At 31.4% G+C, this 23615-nt stretch overlaps 1 protein-coding gene across 2 annotated transcripts in view; it reads left to right on the top strand.

Moving 5' to 3' along the window:
• FBXL17 (F-box and leucine rich repeat protein 17) overlaps positions 1-23615 on the top strand; it is a 439190-nt gene that overhangs the window by 18038 nt on the left and 397537 nt on the right. For both annotated transcript variants that reach the window (XM_039848409.1, XM_039848410.1), the window contains exon 4: positions 18004-18135. In XM_039848409.1, the coding sequence (XP_039704343.1) occupies positions 18004-18135 (132 nt within the window). The remainder of the gene's footprint in view (positions 1-18003; positions 18136-23615) is intronic.

Here is a 23615-nt window from a genome sequence, read left to right as displayed (position 1 = left end):
CACCATTGTTGCAATTGATAAATTAACTTGGTTATGTTTTGTAATGAGTGCCTGAATTTCTGTGACCAGCCGTTTTATTTATTTTTTCTTTTGTTACTTAAATTTTGTACCAAATTTTGCTTTAGGTAACTACATTATGCAGCTCAGGTCAGCATGAAGTTTTAAAAATTAACTTTTAATTTCTCTTTTATGTTACTAGATGACATGATTACGTGCTTTAAAATATCTGTTTTAAGGCATAAATGGAAGTCCAAGTTAAAGAGTATAAAATGAAGAAAAAGGTGGTAATTATATTTAGCATGATAGTTGGATTAAAAATAGTATATATATATATGTTATGTTTAATGCACTTCCTTTGGCAATGGTATTTAATGTTTCTTGTCTCAGAGTGGATTATTCATCCAGTGAATGTCAAATGGATTCTATGTGCTAGGCTCTGAATTTGTGAATATTTTGAATATTTAGTAATATGTACTAAGCACTTTTTGTATTTTTACATTTAACCTTTGAAATAACTTTTGAAAAATAATTGATATTAAACTCATTTTGTAAAGGTAGAAATTAAGACTTAGAGAAATTGAAGAATTTGCCTAATATTTAACAGATGATCGAGCTGGGATTGAAGCCTGAATTCTCCAAAGTTTTTATTGTCTTTTCACATTTCCAGGCCGATAGACTGTACTTTTATAGACCTTGAATGGAGAAGCCTGCTTTATGAGTGCAGAGGCCATGCACATTTACAGTATCCTTGGCAAAAATTTGTCAAAAGAATTAATTAATTCCATTCAATAATTTTGTCAGGATTAATGTTTAAATTTTGAATTGGAGTGCAGTCCAAACACTTCTCCAAAACCAGTGTATCAGGAAAGTCCTAGATTTAAATCTGATCTGAGATGAAGTTAGAAATAAAGTGAAGATTTCTAAATTTAAAAACTACATATGAATTAACTGAAACTTCAGTGTTCGGAATTTATAAAGACTCTGTCCTGAATAGTGGTGGGTGAGTCAGTCCAATTTATATATTAAGAATGCTATAGTATATAAGGGAATCTATTTTGTCTGCAAAAGCAAATTGTGCCATAACAGTCTTATTCATTTCTTTTATGTACAGGACTTTTCACTAGCATAGCATTTTATGAAGTTCTTAAGCCCACTAAAACAAATTAATCTTTAATGGGGAAATTATAAACTTTACGGGTATGGCATGATTTTTTGCATGATGGAAAATTTTCAGTAAATTATACTTCACAATGAAACATTTTAAAAGTCTGTATATTAAGAAATAGATTAAATCTGTTACATATTTAATTTGATATAATACAAATTAGATACCAGTTGAGCAGACTGCTAAGGGTGTTTCTAAAGAATAAGATCATACTTATGGTTGAAATAGTGAGAAACTAGAAAGTTCTTTAAGGAGCAAGACTTAATATTGCTAGTCAAACATTATGAATTTATCTAATATTTACAACTTTAAGACTAATTATGTACATCTTTCCTAGAATGTGAGGTATTTTGGAACCCATTAATTTATGATAGATCAGATATTTGCTTCAACTTTACATGGTGTCTGAATTATGAATTGGTTTTCTATAAGGTAATAATCTAACAGAAGTAGTAAAGCAATCTAAATTTTTTTCATCCTTAAATAATTTTTTAAGTGACTACATTATATTAAGTAATTGCATAGGAACCTCATTGCAGTGTAGAGAGTAATACTTTGCTATGCTTAAGACTGTGGTATAGTGGGGTGTGTTCTATTTTAGCCTCTTTCTTATGATGGAATAGTGTTGTAGTACAGTAGAAAGAGAATGGCTTTTATATATACATAAAATAGAAATAAAAGTTTTATGAAGCAATACATAACCTTATGTACACTGCACATTGATATTTTCTAATGTATACTGTTATGCTAAATAACTGTTGGCCTTGAGACACTTAGTAAATTAATTTCATGACCTAATGATTTCTGATGAGTTCTGCTGTGAAGAATATGACAATTTTAGTCAACTGACAATTTACCAGGTGTATAATAAAGTTTTAAAAGGTTCGTGATGGACCTATTCATAATTTATGAATTTTCCTGGGCTTATTTTTTTCTTTTTTACTCAAAAGCATAGCAATTGATTGAATTGTTGATTCTATAAATCAAGTTGTAGGGTTTTTGATTTTTTTCACTCTTCTGTTAGTAAAAACTGACCAGTGTTTTACAATAGTGTACATGCATTTTATTGGTAATGTCTTTAAAATGTATTTCATAACTGCCATAATTTTGAATATGTTTTTTGAATTCTATTTATAAAAGCAGTTACATAAAGTATTTCAATTTGAAGTTCTAATGGATCTAAAATTTAATGTTTTAATAATTGCATTCTACTTAACAATGTTTATCAAACTAATGGTGAAACACCTAAAAAGTTGTTTTTGGTGGAATGCGATTTTTTTTTTGTGTGCAAAATTCCCCCTTGAAATGTTGATATTTTTATTTCCATAGAAGTAACTCCAAATAATTGTACCAATGGAATTTATTTCTATTATATGTCTTATAAAACTAAAATCACATTATGGAGGAAAAAGAGCTAGTTAAGAATAATACACTATTGCCAGCAAACGAGATATAGTAGCCACAGCATTCAAAGAAATCTAGAAATTGTATCCTTTAAGTTAATATTTTATATGACTTATCGTATTTCATTTTAGCAGTTTAATACCTCAATCTAGTTCATGGATCTCTGTAGAAATTTCTGGAAATAGTCATTATAGGCATCTTCTCAAATTAAAATTGTATAAAAATAACAGTCGCATTAGTAAATTTCAGTTTTTGCTATAGTATGAGTTTTCAGGTCTTTAAAAATAAATATTTAGGCTAACATCAACAAAATGACAGCTCCAAAACCCCATTCCTCTATAGAAACATTGAGAAACAAGCAGAAAGTGTTAGAACCAGCTTTGCCAGAAAATAGTGCTTTACAGCAACCAAGCAAATGCTGAACCAAGGAAAATGCAATTAAAAAGAAGTGGGAAAGCTTGTGGCATCTTTACTTGTCAGTGCCCTGCACTTTTCTCAGCTTGGCAACTGGTTTGAAGAGAGCAGCTCATATTCCCAGTGTGGGACTGAGGTCCCTGGTTCCAGAGGGAGCAGAGCAGACTTTATTCACTAATTACTGTATTTGTGTATTCTCTCCTCCCTGGGAACTTCTTGAAGGATGGATGCAAGGTGCTCAGATCTGTTTCACCTAATTCAGAACTTATTCAGGGTGGAAAAGCAGTGGAAATTGGTTGAAAACATTGTAAGACAAATGATGAAAAGCCCTGCAGAAGCCTGGGGAAAAAGATTATAGCTGATTCATGTAATAGACCACCTAGGTTCTCAGAGGAAAAGCTAGGAGGAGAATTTCTTTGGGAAATTAGGGCAATTAGAAACACCAGTGTATATGGGATAATTTAGCCATATGCATGCCCAGGGAAGTACTTATACTCAAGAAAGACTTGAGAAGACCTTGAATTTCCTTGAAAATGAAGGCCAAGGCAGAATTGTATGTGGCATTGCTGTGTTAAAGGAGTGCCCCATCACAGAACTTGATTACAAAGACTAGGAGAAGTATTTTCATTATTTGTTTTGTTTTTAAGCTCTTGGTATTCAAGAAAATATTTGTCAAAACACTGTGTAAACACAAGCTAAATCTTGAGTAATTAAAGAAAGCAATCCCCCATGAAGAAGGAGAATCTGATTTTGTAAGTTACCATGTTTACAATACACATTAATATTTGGATATCTGTTTTTCAATAACAAAAAAAATCACAAGGCATGCAAAGAAACTGGGAAGTATGGCCCACTCAAAGGAAAAAAAGTGACAGAAACAATTCTTGAAGAAGCCCAAACACTGAACTTAATAAACAAAGATTTTAAATCAGTTATTTTAAATATGCTCAAAGAGCTAATGGACAGCATGGACAAAAATAATAAATTCAAGAAAATGATGTAAGAACAAAATAAGAATATCAATAAAGAACTAGAAATTTAAAAAAAGAGGTAAATAAGAGTTCTGGAGCTGAAAAGTAAAAGAACTGATATAAAAATTTTATTAGAGGGATTCATCATCATATGTGAAATTGTTGAATCTGAAGAGCTGAAAGAGAAAAGAATGAAGAAAAGTGAATGGAGCCTAAGGGACCTGTGTGATACAATGAGGCAGAACAATATTTGCATTATGGGAGTTTGAGAACAAGGGGGAGAGAAAGAATCAGGAAGAATATTCAAAGAAATAATGGCCCAAACTTCCTAAATTTGATGAAAGACTTGAACCTACACATCTAAGAAACTCATGAACTCCAAGCAGGATAATGTCAAAGAGACCTCTTTTGAGACACATTAAATAGTTTAATTGTTGAAAGCCAAAGACAGAGAGAAAATCTTGAAAGCAGCAACGGAGAAGTGATTCATTGTGTACAAGTGATTCTGAATAAGATTAATAGGTGATTTCTCATCAGAAACCATTGAAGCCAGAAAGCAGTAGATTGAAAGAAAAAACGTCAATCAAAAATTCTGTATCTGGCAAAACTGGCCTTCAGGAATGAAGACGACATTAAAATATTCCCAGATAAACAAAAACCAAGGGAGTTCATTGTTAGTAGACCTGCCTCATAAGAAATGCTGAAAAGTTCTTCAAGGTGAAATAAAAAGACACTAGACAGTAGTAAAAAGCCATATGAAGAATAAAAGAACATGGGTATATGTAACTACATAGGTAAATTTAAAGATAGTTGTATTGTACTTTACTCATTTTTTCCTATGTGATTTAAAAAGCAAATGTATAAAACAATAATTATAAATCTGCTAATGGGCACGTAATGTGTAAAATTGTAACCTGTGATAGTAACAGTATAAAGTAAGAGGGATGGAGATGTACAGGAAGAGAGTGTTTATATACTTTTGAAACTAAGTTGGTATTATTCAGATTAGGCTATTAAAAGTTAAAGTTGCTAATTATAATCTCCATGGTAACTATTAAGAAAGTAAAATATATTCGGGAAATTAATGGGAAGAGAAGCAAATGGTACACTGCATAAAACCTACTAAATACAAAAACCGGAATAATGGAGGCACTGAGGAATAACAAAACCTATGATACAGTAAACAAATAGCTAAATGGCAGAAATAAATCATCATCAGTAGTTACTTTAAATATAAATGGATCAAACTCTCTAATTAAAAGGAAAAGATTGGCAGAAGGGATAAAAAGTAATCAATCATGCATATAAAGTCCACAAAAGACTTATTTTAGATATAAACACAATGAGGTTGAAAGGAAAAAGTGGAAAAACAATATTCTATTTACTAATAAGCAAAGAAAGTTGAAGTAGCTATATTACTATCAGAACAAATTTTAAGTCAAAAAAGGTTGTAGGAGACAAGGTCATTATATATTGATAAAAATTTCAACTCATCAGAAAGATATAACAATTATAAACAAACATGCATCTAATACCAGAGCTTCTATATATATGAAGCAAAAATGGAAAGATTAAAGGGAAAATAGTCAGTTCTATATTGATAATTTGAGACTTTAATACCCTACGTTCAATAGTGGATAGAATAACGAGACAGAATATTAATAAGGAAATAGAGGGCTTGAATCATACTACAAACCAATTATATCTAACAGATATTTACAATGCACTACATTCAAAAACAGAAGAATATTATTCTCAAGAGCACATGGAACATTGTCAAGATTAGATCAAATTTTGGACCACAAAACAAGTTTTAATACATTTAAAAAGGTTGAAATCAAGTAAGTATCTTCTCTGACAACAGTGAAATTAATCTAGAAATTAGTAACAAAAGGAAAATGGAAAATACGCAGATGTGGAAATTAAACAACATACTCTTACACAAACAATAGGCCATAGAAGAAATCACAAGGGAAATTATAACATACTTTGAAATGGTTGAAAATGAAAACACAACATACTAAAAGTTATGGGATGCAACAAAATCAGTGCTCAGAGGAAAACAGCTATAAAAACTAAACATTACAATGGAATAAAAATCTGAAATTAGTAAACTAAGTGTGCACCTAAAGGAACTTGAAGAGTAAAGTAAACTCAAAGTTGCAAAAGGAAGAAAATAATGATTAGCAGAGATAAAATAGAAAACAGAAAGAGTACAGAGAAAATAAATGATACCCCAACTAGTTTCTTTGAAAATATCAACAAAAATGACAACTATACTTAATAATAAAAAAAAAAATCAATTTACTAAATCAGAAATTTAAGAGTGGACATTACCACCAGCTTCATGGAAATAAAAAGGATTATACAGGAAAATTGTGAACAGCTATACATTAACAAACTGGATAGCATAGAAGAAATAGGCAAATTCTTAGAAATAAACTACAAAAACCGACTCAAAAACTAGAAAATGTGAATAGACTTATAACAAGTAAGGATGTTGATTTGGTAATAAAAATTCTTCCAACAAAGAAAATTCGGGGACCAGATAGCTTCCATGGTGAATTTTGCTAAACATGTAAAGGAGAATTAATACCAATCCTCCTCAAACTCATCCAAAATATTTAAGAGGAGGCAGCACTTCCTAACCCCTATAAAACCAGCATTGCCCTGATTCTGAAGCAAAGACACTACAAGACAAGACAACTACATACCACTTTTATTAATGAATATAGATGTAAACATCCTCAACAAAATACTAGCTAACAGAAGTAAGCAGCATATTTAAAGAATTATGTATCATGACAAAGTGCAGTTTATCCCATGAATGCAAGGGTGGCTCAACATGAGAAAAATAATGTAATGTACCACATTACTATAATGAAGGAAAAAACCTACATAATCATTTTAATTGGTACAGAAAATACATTTGGTGAAGTCCAATACCTTTCCTTGATAAAAGCACTTAGTAAACTAGGAATAGAAGTGTTCTTTCTCCACATAATAAAGACCACATGTGCCAGAACTATAGCCAGTATTATACTTGATAATGAACAACTGAAAACTTTTCCCCTGAGTTTAGAAACAAAACAGATGTGCCCAATTTTGCCATTTCTATTCAACATTGTACTGAAAGTTCTAGCCAGAGCAGTTAGGCAAGAAAAAGAATTATAAAATTGGGAACAAATAAAACTATCTCTATTTGCAGATGACATGGTTTTATATGTAGTAAACCTTAAAGAATTCACAAACTGTTGGAGCCAATAAATTATTTCAGCAAAATACCAGGATACAGAATCAATGCAAAAAATTATATTTTTACATAGTATTGAAAAAACCAAAAGTAATTAATTTCACTTAAAGTAGCATTCAAAAGAATAAAATATTTAGGAGTAAATTTAACCAAGCAGATGCAAGATATGTACTAAAAACTATAAAACATTTTTGTAAGAAATTAGGGAAGACCTAAATAATTGGAAAGATATCCTGAACTCATGAATTGGAAGACTTAATATTGGTAAGATGCTAATACTACCCAAAGTGCAGTCCTTATTAAATTTCAAGTGGAGGCTTTCACAGACATGGAAAAAAAAAATCCTAAAATTCATAAGGAATTTTAAGGGACCCAGAATAGCCACAATAATCTTGAATAGGAAGAGCAAAGTTGAGAAGATTCATATTTCTCAATTGTAAAACTTACTACAAATGTGCAGTAATCAAAACAGTGTGATACTACCTTAAGGGTCAACATAGAGACCAATGGAATAGAATTGAGAATCCAGAAGTACAATCTCACATTTATGGTTGATTGATTTTTTACCATGGAGCCTATACCATTTAAAAACACTCGTCAAGAAATGGTGCTTGGAAAACAATGTACACATGCAAAAGAATGAAATTGGATCCTTTCCTTATATCTACAAAAATTAACTGAAAGTGGGTCAAAGACCTAAATTTAAGAATTAAAACTATAAACCTTTATGAAGAAAGTATAAGTGTAAATATACATGACCTTGGATTTAGTAATGGTTTCTTAAATATGACACCAAAAGCAAAAACAAAAGTAAAAAATAAAACAGATAAATTGGACTTGTTTAAAATTCAAAACTTGTGCTTCAAAGGACATTCTCAATAGAGTGAACAGACAAAATGGGGGAAAATATTTCAAATTCATATGTATAATAAGGACTTAATATCCAGAATAGAAAAAGAATTCCTACAACTCAACAACAACAACAACAACAACAAAACCCCCAAAACTTAATTGCACAATGGGCAAAATACTTGAATAGATGTATATCCAAAGAAATACATATAACTACAAGCATGTGAAAAGATGCTCAACATCATTAGTCATCACAGAATTGCAAAAACCATTATCAAAAACCATACTGAGATGCCATTTCATACCCACTCTGGTGAATATTAAAAAAAAAAAAAAAAAAACCCAACAAAATAACGTGGAGCTTTGGATATGGAGAAATTGGAACCTTTATACATTGCCGATGGGAATGTAATATGGCGTACCTGCTGTGGAAAACAGTTCAGTACTTCCTCAAAAGATTAAAAGAACTATCATAGGAATCAACAGTTTATATATCTATATATCTATATATCTATATATATATATCTCCACACAAAAGACTAACTTGTTTACTAATTTCATAGCAACATTATTCATAATAGCTAAGAGGTATTAACAGCTCAAGTGTTCATTAAGAGATGAATGAATAAACAAAATGTATCAGGTACAATGGAATATTATTAACCCATATAATGGAATGAAATGCATGTTACCATATGAGTGAACCTTGGAAACATATGCAAAGTTAAATAGGTCAGACACAAAGAACAAATATTGTATAATTCTGCTTATGTAAAATACCTAGCATGGGTAAATTCATAGAGACAGAACATAGAAATTGTCAGGGCCTGGAGGAAATGGGGAATGGTTAATGGGTAGAGAGTTTCTATTTGGGGTGATGAAAAAGTTTTGGATACAGATAGTGGTGATGGTTGCACAACACTATGGATGTAATGTCACTGACATATACCTAAATATGGTTAAAATGGAAAATTTTGTTATATATCTTTTATCACAATAAAAGAATAAAAGAAACAGCTAATTGTTTTTAGATTCTGAATTTCAGATAACGGAAAATGTCGGTCTCACCTAATCTGTCTTTACATGGTCCGGTGATATTCAATTAACTAGAGAAAGAACAGTTATATAAACTATTGAGCATCTATCACGTATCAGGCACTATTCATATATTCCAACTATATATTTATATGTTTAATTTCTCTGTTGATTCAAAATCACTCCGTGAATTAGGTGTTATTCCCTTTGTATACATGAGAAAGCAATTATAGAGAAATTTTAAGTAATTTATTCGAGGTAAAGTAATAGATGACAGGGCTGACACTCATTCATATTCAGGAGTGTCTAGAGTTCATACTCAGTATTATTAGCTCAATTCCTCCCCTTTTCAGATGACATGACACTTGTTTTGTCTCTGTAATGATGATTGATGTTTATGAGACTGAGAAACTAGAGATCTTGAAAAGCCGCCTTTATCAAAATGAGTTATATTTAGGTAGTTTAAGAATGTTTTATGTATTCTCTTTCTAAATTAGCATCACAGTTGACAAAGAGAAGTATATTTTGGGTGCTTTTCATATGATAGGCATTGTATTGTGTGCTTTCATATGTGTTATCCAATTTACTTTTTACCACAACACTGATGTGGTATTTCAAGATGAAAAATGGAATCTCTTGGAAGTTAAATAACTTGCGTGAGTTTGTGTAGCTAAGAAGGTATGGAGTCAATATTCTCTTTCAATTCTGCTGGATCTCCACATCATATGTGTTATTATACCTAAGATTTTAAGCTGGGATGTCAGTTTAATGACTTGAGATAGTATTCTCCATCTATAACTGGAAGTATAGTCTTCATTTAATGTCAAGAAGGCTTTTTTTCTGGGAATTTATCTTCATAGCATTTCTAAAATGTTTCCTTAATGTGAATCATAATAATAGTGATCTAATAGCTTCCTTCTTTACCCATGAATAATAATAATGATACATAATATTTACTAAGCACTTTTATGTCTCGTGTGCTCATAAGCATGTTCTGTTTGCATGGGTTTTTAATCAACAGTCCTGTAGGGTAAAAGAAGGTATTGTTATAATGTAGCATAAGCCTTCTTATCTGATGAGCCTGAGTTGGTCAGTTAACTGAAAAAAAGTTAAATTATAGAATCACAAAAATGTATTGCGATTATCAATATTTATTGTAAACATTTTAATTAAAAAAAAACTTTATAAATATAGATTCTCAATATAAGGTCAAGGCCTTTCTCTTAAGTAAGAGATGGCTTGCTAGAGTTGATTTCTCTGTTTTGTTTAAACTATAACCATGAAGTGGCATCCATGATATTGTTGTTTTTTCATTGAAGTGGAACAGGAACTTAAAACTATTTATGAAACAATAAGAGTGCAGCAGCTTCTTTTAGAATATGATTTTCTTAATATTTTATAATTTTATAGTTTCTTATCCAAAATTCAATAGCAGGTTTTTTTTTATGGCTTGCTTTTATTGAATGCAAAATATTCAATCTATTATAGTAAGAGCTTGCTTTCTCCTCATTAAATCAGTTTATTTAATATTTAATTACATTATAATAATTGCAATCGGAAAAAAATAGGTTTGGGAACAAACATTACTGCCTCTTGCAGTTTTTTCCCCCTGAAGTTTTTTGACATTTGCTATTTCAACATGTCGATTTTTTTTTATCGTGGTAAAATATATATAAAATTTGCCATTTAAACCGTTTTAAAGTGTATAATTCATTGGAATTAAGTACATTTATAATGTTGTATAACCATCACCAGTACCTCTTTCCAGAACATTTTCATCATTCCAAATAGCAGCTCCATACCTATTAAACAATTACTTCCTATTCCCCATGACTTCCTCCCCATCTCCCTAATACCTGTGTTCTCTCATTTCTGGCTCTATGAATTCTAGGCCTGTTCTGGGTGCCTCATATAAGTGGGATCATGCAATATTCTTTCGTGTCTGGCTTATTTCACTTAATAATGTTTTCAAGTTCATCTATGTTGTGACATATCAGTTTCATTTTTATGGCTGAATAATATTCCATTGACTGTATTAACCACATTTTTTTCCTATTAATCTGTTAATGGACACTTGATAGCTTCCTATGTTTTTAAAGTTAAGTTGCAAAAGTTTTAATATTTTCTTATTTGAAACATTAGTAATGAGTAACAAAGGCTTTTGTGCATTGGTGATAAAATAGCATTTTTGCTGGTTTTCTAGAAAATTAAATATCTTTTCAGTGTATAATAGACTCGTCAAATGATTATTCCACATATGTTTTGAATTTTCATTTACTCTGAATTTTAAATATATACCATGTTAATACAATTAAAAAATAGTATTGGCTCATATTTTGGGAACTTATGTAGTATATTTTCATTGCAGTGAATAGAATAGTCTTTAAACAAGGCAAAGTTAAACAATACAAATCTAGGAAAAAGACTCAAATTTGAGTCCTTAAAGTGGGTCAGATTAGTGGCACTTTGAGAAATTTGCTTTGCTTTCTTTCATATCTCATTGTGCTACTCTACTATAAATGACAAAACTAATGAATCAAATTATAAAATTTCATTTTTATAATTTTATAAACATGAACAGTTAACAGTTGGGGGAAGTTACTGGAAGATATGGATTGGGTTTTAATCTCTGTTCTCTTTTGCATGTCTAATATTTACAGTGGCGACAGATTGGGAATGGAAAGTAGAAGGAACAACTTCCCTCTTCTGTTGAAGGCAGCGTACTTCATGTTTTAAAAATATTTTCTTAATATTGGTTTTGAGCAATTTTCATGTGATATTGGAAGACCAATTACTCTTTTCATCCCAGCGGGTCCTATGTTGTGGTTTCAGTTGTCTAGCTTCTTTGTTGATTGACGTATATTCTTCCTAATGTGTTTATTATAAAAATAACCCAGTAACAACAGATGGCTTCTTAAAACAGATTCTCTTTTGTAAATTCTCAAGGATAGTGTGCAAAATTTTAATTAAAATTTGAGATGCTGAGAAAATTACCCTCTACTTTCTAAATTTTGTAGAAGAATTTGAAAAATACTATGGATGTTTTTGAGTAAGTTTGTGAATAATCTCAAATGATTATTATAAAAAAGAAAAGAATGAATTAAAGACAATTCATTTTCTATTACATTTACTTATTCTAGTCCATTCGCCGTTCTAATTACTGCCAAAATGAACCATGGGTTGATGGGTGGATGTACTGGCCTCTTTTAAGTGAAGTGCCTACCAACACTTTTCATTAAACACTTTCCTTCAGGGTTGACTGATGGGTGCCCTTGAACATTATTGTTCATAAGTTAGAGGAAAGTTTCTATTGCTAGTCATCTGACTTGCACTTTTCCCAGGAAACCAGATACTAGATTGGTATTTATAAGAATTCAGAACATCTTAAATGGCATACTGGGATTCTGTGTCTTAGGGTCACCACTTAATTGGGTGAAAAATGAGAGTTAGAAACCGTACCTGAGATGAGTGCCAAGTACAGGTAGCAATGAAATACAGGCTGGGTGTAGGCAGGTGTTTTTTGGAGCTGAAATTCCACAAGGTTGATGACCTTCACTACCTAGAAGGGCCCTCAGGCAGCAATTTTCCAGTATTCAACCAAGGTGAGTAGTGATATGCATCTGATCAACATCAACCAGCTAGGTATTCTTATCTGATGATGAGTAGTTAGCATTTTCAGAGTGTTCTTTGTTAGGAGAGAAAGTATTATAGATGTAATTTTGAGGTGTTTGTAGATCCTTTAGGTATTGCCTTTTTGCTAGGATAATAGTTAATGGAGGTAAATTGTTTCCTTGATACCGGAGGAAATCAATTATAGTTTAGGGTTTCCTATTCTGGCACTGGTTCCTGCGGAGGTTTGTTTTAGTGGTTTTCTTCTGCTATGCCAAGTTGTGATTTCCTGTATCTACTTTTTTGTCTCTCCAATTTTGGAGACATGTTGGATGTGAGAAGACGCATTGATTTTTCACTTTGTTCATCTTTTTATTTGTTGTTGGAATGTAGTGACAGCTTCTAAGTTCTTTATGTGCTGGTCTAGAAACTGGACATTGATTTTTTTAAAAAAGGCCTTGCAATTACTGGATGATTATCTTGATCTTGCTTACACTCAGTTTTATGCTTTAATATGGTAGATCTGTGGAAAGACAAGATCTTTCTCAAACTCCTCTAACAGGGATAGGTCTGGGATAGGCCTTACTCTAAGGCCCGATTTTTACTCCATAGTACCACCTGTTTGGTGTCTCTGTTGGACACCAGGGCTCTTATCAAGATCTCTCCATTTTGGCAGGGCCAGAGCTACAGTATCCCTAGCACTCTCTTCCTGGATAGAAAATTCTATATTTAGAAGAGTTGTATACTACCTTTACTGTTTTAAAATAGAGGACTAACTGTGTTAAATTCAGGGCATATTAACAGGGATATCCTTGTAGAGCTTTGTTGATGCCCTCTGTATGTTTTCCTGTGGATCATAGCCAGATGGTTGCAGCATTGAGAGATTTGAACAACACCAGCAAACTGGGAAGTATACTGGGTATAATGATTGACTCTCCAGTTCCTGGACAGTCTGGGACATTAGGACATTTATGGTTAGGGTAATGGCAGTTAGTACAGATAGGCACTGATGCAGATGCAGTCTTGCCTATTATGTTCTGTTATGGTGTCTAAAACAGAACATCAGTTTCTGCAGTGAGACCGAATGACAGTAATTATAATTATAAATGAGGCAGTTGCCCCTAATAAATTGCTAGGGCTCCCAGGCTGCTAATATCTGTTAAGGCCATCCTCCTGGTCCTTATCTCTGTATGGCTAGTCAGTCATGTGGGCCCTACCTCTATGGAAGGTTACTTGTTTGGAGATAAATTCACCAAAGCTACTTGCTAAGGTCAAAACACCAGATAATCAGCTTACATCTCTCCTAGGCTGCAGCAGTATGACTTAGCTGTCTTAACGAGACTCTACCAACCTATTCACACACACTCTTGTCTAAACCCTACAAAATACCTTAATCACTCCTTTCATATAGATTTTTTTCTTATATTTCTCAATGATCCTGGCTGGTGCACTAAATGTTGAGGTCTCTTTACTGCCCAGGATATGAACAAATTGACAAGATAAAACAATAGTGGTGGGAAAAATATCAACTTTACTACTCAGAAAAACTCAATTGGAGAATGTTGCTTAGTAATATAGTTAAATGGGCTTGTTCACTCAATGCTAACGTTTGACTGTCTGACCCACTTACTAACTAGGTGAGACCAGTAGAGTGGCCTGCCTATTGTAGAAATGGAGATTGCTTGCTCTCTGTGGGCAGTTTGTTCCCAAGGGAAAAAAAGGATAAAAATAAGTGGAACATGTTCAGTTTATTAAACACAAACTAGTGAAGACACCAAGAATTAGACTAATTGAACTTCTTCAAGAAGAAGGAAGCAGTAGTAGAGAAGCATTTTCTTCCATGTCTGTATTTTCTGATTTTATTCATTTTAGACCATCTATACTGATTCCTTGCAATGGAAAGTGATTTAACTCACCTATTCTTCCCTGTCTCCTTTCCTCTTATCCTCCTAACATAATTCTAATTTTGGTTAAATAAGTATTCAGTATTTACATTTTACAGTTATTCTATCCTTTATAGAATTTTGTTTTTATTAGAATTAATAAATATCTCTGTTCCATTTAGTCTAGTTTTTATAGTCTTAACTCTAATGGAGCCCAGAGCTTTTCTCTAATTGCATTAGTATATCTATATGTAAATACTTAATCAAATTTATATTCTTAAAGTAGATTTTCCTGGAATAGTCTGAAGGCTTAATACTGGACTTATTGTATATAAGTACTCTTGAACTAGTGATTATCTTAGTGTCTTATCTTCACCATGATTCCTAAGGTCTTCCTCATCTTGCTATTATTTTAGATGTTCTATTACCCAGATGTCATGTTTTCCTTCTCTTGGTATATTCTCATGTTTTGTAGAGCATAGATTCTAATAATTTCTTAATAAAGAATATATGGGAGGTAAATCTTTTGAGAGGCTGCATGTCTGAAAATGTCTCTAGTCTACCCTCACACTTAATTCATAGTCTATATCCTGAGTGTAGAATTCTAGGTTTGAAGTAATTTTCCTTCAGAATTCGATGGCATTGCTCTATTTTCTTTCAGTGTTGCTGATAAGAAGTTTGATATCTTAAAAAAAATCCTTCATCCTTTGTATGAAATCTATTTCTCTCTGGAAGTCTGTAGGACCTATTTTTATACTAATAATTCTGAAACTTTATGATGATTTGCCTTGCCATGGATCTGTTTTTGTCATTTGTGCTAGACACATGAGTGAGCTCTTCCAGTCTGGAAGTTTCATAGAATTAACTCTTTGAATTCTTCCATAGTCACTGTTTAAACTTTCACATGGTGCCCATATTTTTAGCAATGTGTCCTGCTCACAGCTGTGAATGGTATACCCCATGTTTTACTCTCCCCAGTGAACTCCAAGCCTACTCTTGTGGGAGAGTGGGGAAGGTCAGGTTGTGCAGTAATGGGAGGTGATATGACTGGTTAACAACTTCTAAAGCAGACTTTCAAGAGTCCTATATTTTTAGCATCAACCTTGCCCTCACAGCCAGACATATGTTAACCTATTGGGAGTTCTGTAGTGATTATCAAGTTGTTTCTGTGCTTTCTCAACTATTGGCTTTTGATTCAGCTTTCTCAGTTCTAAGTAATGTGACATCGTACAATTATTATAGGAATATATGTCCCTCTTTAATGCATTATAAGATCTGGTAGTGGATCTAATGAACATGATGAATACTGATGAACAAAAATAATATTTCATGGTATCTGCAACAGCAGTAATATTGTATGAAATTATCTTTGATTTCTGTTGTTTACCAAGTCACATGTACTGCTAAATACTGTGATTTTTTTTGTTTACATTAGTAAGTGAAAGAAAGTTCATTTAGAGGATAGTATGAAAATAAAAATGTACTCTTTCTCATTCACTTTTCTGGCATTTCTGAATTCTACCATGGACCCAATTTAGAACCCCTGAATTAACTGAAACATGGTGGTATATGAGACCATAATTACGGTTTTCAATATTTGTCCATTTTTCAAAGAGGCCTAGCCTACAGTATGTAACCGTGATCAGTGTTTTCATTCATTCAACAAGTATTACTAAAGTATCAAATAAATATAAGACACTGGGCACCAGGGATACATTAGTTAACAAAATAAACCTTTGTCTTCCTGAAGTTTACATTTCTAGTGGAATATATAATTGGTTATAGTGTAGCCTATATTAAAAGACATAGTTTATATCACCACTCCTAATAATTGAAATCACTTATCTTTCTGATAATATTCTTAGTTGAAACAACTTGAAAGATTTTATTATAAAAGTAATGTTTATTTTTTAAAAGTGAGATTGAGAGGCAGAGAAGAAAAAAACAAAATACCACCACCCATTATTGCACTAATCAGACTAGCCACTGTTAACACCTTGTGTATTTTAGCTTCCTTTTTATATATACATTTATGTATATTTAAATATGCATAATTCATAAAATTGGTTTATACTATTAACACTTATGTAATTAAACATTTTTTTGTCAAGTGTTTACTTCAATTTTAATGGCTGTATAATATTTAATTTTATGAGAATACCTGAATTTATACTTTAAGGTTTTTTAAAAAAATATTTTACTATTTAAAAAAAAATCTTTCTGCTCATTTCTTATAGCTGAATCTTAGCAACACACCTTTGGTTGATTATTCTAATAGTTTATTATGAAAAAATTTAAATATATGGAAAATTTGAAAGAATTTTACAGTAAACATGCATATACTCAATACCTAGATTGTCTAATGTTTTAGCACGCTTACTTTACTACATATTTATTCTGTTATTCATCCCTCTTTAGTTAATTGTTTAGTAAATATTTAGAAGCTGAGTCATTCATTTTTCAGGCATATTTTAATATATTTTTTTAAATTTATGCTTGAGGAAAATTTGTATTGCTAATTCACACTCTTACCAGTGGCATATTAGCGCACTTTGAATCCTCGCCAACACTGGGCTTTATTATTCTTAATGTAACTTTTTGATAGTTTTTGATATATAGGTTGTTACAAAGTAAGTTTCTTATTTTAGCTCTGTGATAAGTCTCTTTATACATAATACTCATAAAACAGCATTTATTTATAATATGCTTTGAACATCTAATCTCCACTTTAGATTTTGAAAAGAAATACATATATGTAATTTGTTCTTTGTGATACTTAATGTTTTTAAGTGGAAATATTGTGCTGTTCATTAATTATTTAAGGTACAGTTGGGATTTCAATCAGGAAATCACTAGTCTTTTTATTTTTAGGTTATGCACTACAATGTGTAAATAAGTACTTTAACTAGAATATTAGCTGTAGCATATTCACACTTTTTTCTTTTTTCACAGAGTAAATGAGCCAAAGGGGAGAAATGATTCATTGAAGCAATCAGAAGTAGACATAGAATCTCATGAATCAAATATTTTTCTACTCACTGGTCCTTTGTCTCACTTCTTGGACCTTTGTTTTATTCCTTGGACCTGTGTTCTGTTCAATGTAACTCTATAACTGATATTATAAAGACTCAGAGGAAATAAAGATATAAATTTGAAGTGTTATGCAATCTAGCCACCTAAGTGGGCGTATATAGTGTGAGTTAGTTGAAGCAAGGATGTAGATTAGAAGGTGAAAACTTCTAAAACTTACACAATACTGTTTTAGATTATAGGTTGCTTGTTTTTTGTTTTAAAAGTAGTTCATAAAGAAATTTTTAACTTTGATATCACTGTTTTTAAAAATTATATGGAAATTTCACTAGAAATGTGTTATCTTTGTTATTTTCTAAGCATTTAGCCAAATCTTTTTATTCACAGCTTGGCTCAAAATGCAGAGAACTCAAAGATATTCATTTCGGCCAGTGTTACAAGATCTCAGATGAAGGCATGATCGTCATAGCTAAGGGCTGTCTGAAATTACAAAGAATATACATGCAGGAAAACAAATTAGTAAGTACTTACTATCATGTTTTTCATTTTGTTTCTAACCTTTGAATTCCATTGAACTTAGCTTATAAATTTTCTTCTGCTTATTTTCTTTTGGTGGTTTAGGGGCATATACTACTTAAAAGCAAGAATCTTCTCAAAACAATGATTTTATAAACTGATTCTAAAACTATATAGGTGCTTATATGTGTTACTTGCATGATGTCAACTAACTCAGGTATTTGGATAAAACTAAATTTACTTGTCAAACATAAATATGTGGTTGTAGTTCCTTCTGATTTCCCTAGAGCTTGTAATAATTCTGGATAGGATTTTTTTTTTCTTTTTTTTTTGATATTCACGAAGAGCTACACTTGTGAAATAGAGCCTTTCACTTAGTTTTGGTGAAAATTGGGATTCAGTAAATTGAGGCAGATAATCTTGGTAGTTACATAGACTTTATAGTTTAAACACATATATATGTAACTCATTCACATTGATGTATTATACATATATAATATACTTAAAGCCATTTAATTTTCTTTCATTGAGATATAATTCACCCTTTAAAGTGTACAATTCTGTGATTATAGTATAGTCTCAGAGTTGTGCCATCATCATTACTAATTATAGAACATTTTCATTACCCCCAAAAGAAACCCCTGTGCCCATTAGCTTATCTGTCATTACCCATTTTCCCCTTCCTTCAGCCCCTGGCAACTGGTAATCTACTTTCTGTCTCTATGGATTTGCCTAATTTAGGCATTTCATGTAAATGGAATCACACAATATGTGGCTTATTGCGTTTGGCTTCTTTCACTTAGCATAATGTTTTCATGATCATCTCTGTTATAGCATGTATCAGAACTTTATTTCTTTTTTTATGACTTGATAATATTCCAAGTCTATTTAATTTTTGTTTGATAGGTACATGGTACAAATTAACAGTAAAAGTTGTCACTAGGGAGGCACTAGTAGAATGAGTTTTCAATGTTGATAAATAATGTACTTTAAAATAGGCAAGGCAGTCCTGAATATATAACATATTTACAAAGAAGACTTGCTTTTTAATTATATCCCCAAAATAAGATCTTTTCGATTCCTCTTGGAGTTTATAAAATTCGGTAAATACATCTCATATATTACTGTAAGTTTTGAAAGATCTCTAGAAGCATCAGCACTTCAAGTGAGATAGTGCTATCTTAAAAATATTCCAATTAGAAAAAGTGAAACATTGTGAATTAAAAGTAAATGCTTTTATTACTACATAGAATTATATTTGTCTCTGAAATTATATAGCAAAAATACTTCACATTCCTGTTTACTACATTTAATACAGATTTAATAATCATTCCTGAGACAGTATGATACTGTAAGGGAATAAGGTCTGCTGGATCAGAGAGACTGAATTTTTGAATTTTGGCATCTACTTACTTGCTATACGACCCTGGAAAAGTTTCTTAAGCTCTCTGAACCTCACTTGCAAATGAGGTTAATACTTGTCTTTTTGCACATTGTGACTTTGCAGGTTAAAGGACATAATGTCCTTAAATTGGTTAGTACAAACTCTTGACCCATAAACAACTACTAAAAAACTAGTAGTTTTTATGAGATTTTGACTATATTTATTGTCTGTTGGTTTCCACTTTATACTCAAGATAAAGGATAGTAGTTCCAACTTAAAATTTTTGTATTTCTCACATAATGGGAATATTTGTTGGGTAATATTTGTTTTCTTGTTGAGTAAACACAGAGAAATGGTTTTCTTGACACATTAAAAATTTTAGTCAGTGGTTTCCCATGGGAGTTAACTATATGTGTTTTGAAGATTCTAGTTATGTTCACATTAGCTTTTCCCTGATATTGTGGTCCATTATAAAGTTGTTCTATGCTAAATGCCAAGGGAATCAGTTTTGTATGTAGGGTTATTCAGTAAACATTTGATTTTATTGGCAGTTCGAAGTAATTTTGCTGGATATTAAAAAAAATCCAGTTTAATAAAATTCTTGCAATTTAAGGTTCCTAGAAAGAGAAATTTAGAATTTGAAACTTTTTACATTGGATAATCGAGTTATTGATAACTAACTCCTTATAGGAACTTTGCTTTGTATTTTTGAAGTTTATGAAATAAGAAATATTTGAATTACTTGCTAAATTATGGTTTTAAGTCGTTCGGTTGTTTTAACTGTGAGAAGTGCTATTATTAGTCATTTAACAACAAATATTTTAAATAGGGTAAATAGAAATAGTGATCTAATTAAAGGCAAATAATATTTATATATGCATATACATAATTTATATTGTATATGTAATTACTAACAGGAAATACAGACATCATTTGATAGGACAAATATTTTAAATATTAAGGAGAATACTGTGTCTGAAAGGATGCCAACAGAATTTGACCTGTGTAGATATTAATCATTAGACAAATTATTTTGCTAATTCTCTTATTAAATTCAATTTTCTCAAAAGGGTTTTAGAGCTTCATTGTGTAGCAACTATGCTATGTAGTAACATAGTTTTTTTTTATTATTAATATAGACTTTGCTAATTTCAAAATATCAAATTGGTTGTTTTTATACATTGGCAGTATTTGACTGAGTATACTTTTTTTTTCATATTATATTTTGGCCTTTAGATGGCAGCATTGTCTTTGTATATTTCAGTGACAGCTTTTTGTGTTTTTGATATAAAAGATAAAATACTTGTACATAGTTTTTGCAGACAGTATGGTTTATTTTTAGTTTTTGTTCTTTAGGTGGTTTAAATGATAAAATTTCTTGTTAAAATATTTTGGAATATTAGTTGCATCTGGAATGTTAAAAGGTGAACTTGCTATTTTATACAAAGTAGTAAGATAGTCAAAAAGTCTTTTTTTTGTGGCACTGATTTAAGTAAGATAAATTTTAGAATAGGAGAAGGATTCCTGTATTTACCAGAGGGAAAACTTTTATTCAGGTGGAAATTGAGGACAGTGACTTGACATTTTAAGACCCAAATGCATTATGGTGAAGCAAAGAATTGAAGATTTACATTAAAATCTTCCCCAAAGAGAATGAGTTTCTGTTTTAGTCATTTTTGAGTTAGACAAGTGCCTTGCACCTACATGGATGTAGTTTGTATTTGTTATAAAACTCTCATATAGATCTGAAGAATACAACTTTAGTGAGGGTCTAGCATATTGTTTACCACTGTCTCCCTGCTCCCTGATTCTAGAAGCTTCTAGTGAAGCTTCAAGATTTCATATCACTTCTGTTTAATACTTGCTCTAGAGTTATTTAAAGGAATATTTAGTTTGTGTGTATAGTTATCGATGATCTAGAAACCTCATTAAGTATATGCTCTTTGCTGCTTTACTTTCTCTGATTCAGATTCGGCTTCTCTACTTCCAGACAGAGAAGCTCTTTGGGTAGCTTTTTATTTAGTTGTAAAATGATGAAATCAGATTATCTGTCATTTGTTATCCAATTTGTTTTAAAGTACTAGGATTTTATGATTTATTAAGAAAATAACTCCTGTGCTAAGTCCTATGATCATCATATTTGATATAGATCTGTATGTGTTATATGTATTTGATCTATTTTTGTAATACCTTCTACTTTCTAAAATTGAGTTGTGAACTAGTATAGATTTTTGAATTATCAAGAAAGTGGTGATGTATTATGAATATATTTTAGAAAGTTTTAGGGAAATGATAAATGTTTCCTGGTTAAAACTTGATTTCCTGAAAGTTAATGTGACCTTTTATTTCCACCTCCTGATGAATTGTTATTTTACTAGTGTCGTAATTCTGTGACATCTTCTAAAGACCTTTGGCTGCTGCTTTAACATTATTTGTAATATCGATTTTTATTGTTTTTAATTTTATTATCCTTTGGAGACTTATACTGATAAGGTAGGATCTAAATTCATCTTCAGGCTTCCTTCTCCAGACTGCAAAACATTTGAGGGAAATGCCATGTTTAAGTTGAACTAAATTCAGTTCATACTTTGATCTTAGAGTTTCTTTCTCATTTGATTTGGGTTAGTTATCTTAATTTTTGTGCTTTCATTTCCTTGTTTGCAGAATGGATATAATACTATTTCAGGTATGGTCTTATGAGGATCAGACTAAATGAGATTAAGAGGTAAAGTTCCAAATGTATCTTAATGGTCCCAAACATAGAAAGTCTTCAATAAAGAATACTTTTCTTCCTCTATCAGAGTTTATTTTCTGAAGTCTACCAATTTGACTTGAGATGTATCAGTGCCCAGTATCACTTACTATGTTCTTATTTCACACATTAGCTATTCCGTTTCTTTTTCTTTTTTTTTTCTTCTTTTTTTCTTTTCTCTCTTTCTTTTCTTTTTTCTTTTTTTGCTGCTTTCTGTGATTTGGAGCTGTTGCAACAGCTAAGTGAATAGACTGGTAGCCATTATCATCAGCTGGGGTATGTAAGGTAAACAGTTGCATCAGAGCTTAAATAGCAGTAGCTAATTTAGTATTTTATGAAGGCTTGTGTTTCCTCACTCTTTTGCTTTTCAATTTAGAGTTCATAAGTTAAGGGATTTGGTCCTCCCCTCCCCTCAATTCTCCCACTATACTTCTGATATCTTATTTCTCAAGTACTCCTTGTGAAATGAGTTTACTTGTAATCCCAGACATAAATAATATACATTTGTGAGGGATTTCATTTTCACTTCAGCCTCCAAAACCTCCCAGGGAATATATTCACCTTCCTCGCCCCTTTTCCCTCTTAAGTGAATGAGGCATTTACTTACACTCAGAGTGATAGTTTCTAGTAAACAGAGATGCATGAAAGTGGCATTCTGAAGAAAGAGACCTAAAGATACTGAGCTTCGTTTTATTATTGTATGCTGTATTTCAGGATTTTTTGGTCATTTGTTCATATTTAATAATAGTTACCTTTTATTGAGTATTTTATACTGTACCAGGCACTATGCAGTTCTACAAAGCTAATCCTTACAACTACCATATAAAGTTAGCTTATTTTTATTCCATTTTATGGATGAGGAATTTAAAGCCCAGAGAGGTTAAGTAACAACAAATAAGTGTCAAAGTCAAGATTCTATCCCAGATTTGTTAGATTTCCAAACCTTTGTCCTCAAGCCCTTTTGATTGCATGGATACATCACAGATGGAGCTAATCCATATGCCTTTGAACCAAACAGTAATTTCCAAAAAGCATTATGCCCCTTTGAAACACTGACAGGTAGTATGAGACATCAAAGGAAGAAGTTAATTATTAGCATGAGCAGAAGATCTTTTTGCTAGGATGATAACTGATTTCAGGGGAAGCCGTAAATACCAATGGAAATAAAATCTTTTCTAGGAAAATTAGTAAAATTATCAAAGAAGAAAACTATCTTCAAAATGTTATTTAATGTTGATTTTAATTCTCTACAAATATGAATGTAATTAAGTTTAATAGTAGACTTGCACTCTTTATGCAAAATTTTTTACTTTGCAGAATCATAGTATTTTATATTTTTTGTGAAAT

This window comes from Pteropus medius, unplaced genomic scaffold (assembly GCF_902729225.1).
Source record: "Pteropus medius unplaced genomic scaffold, Ma_sr-lr_union100, whole genome shotgun sequence".
NCBI lineage: Eukaryota > Metazoa > Chordata > Mammalia > Chiroptera > Pteropodidae > Pteropus > Pteropus medius.
The sequence above is the reverse complement of the archived record's forward strand: the minus strand, read 5'-3'. Positions and strand labels throughout refer to the sequence as shown.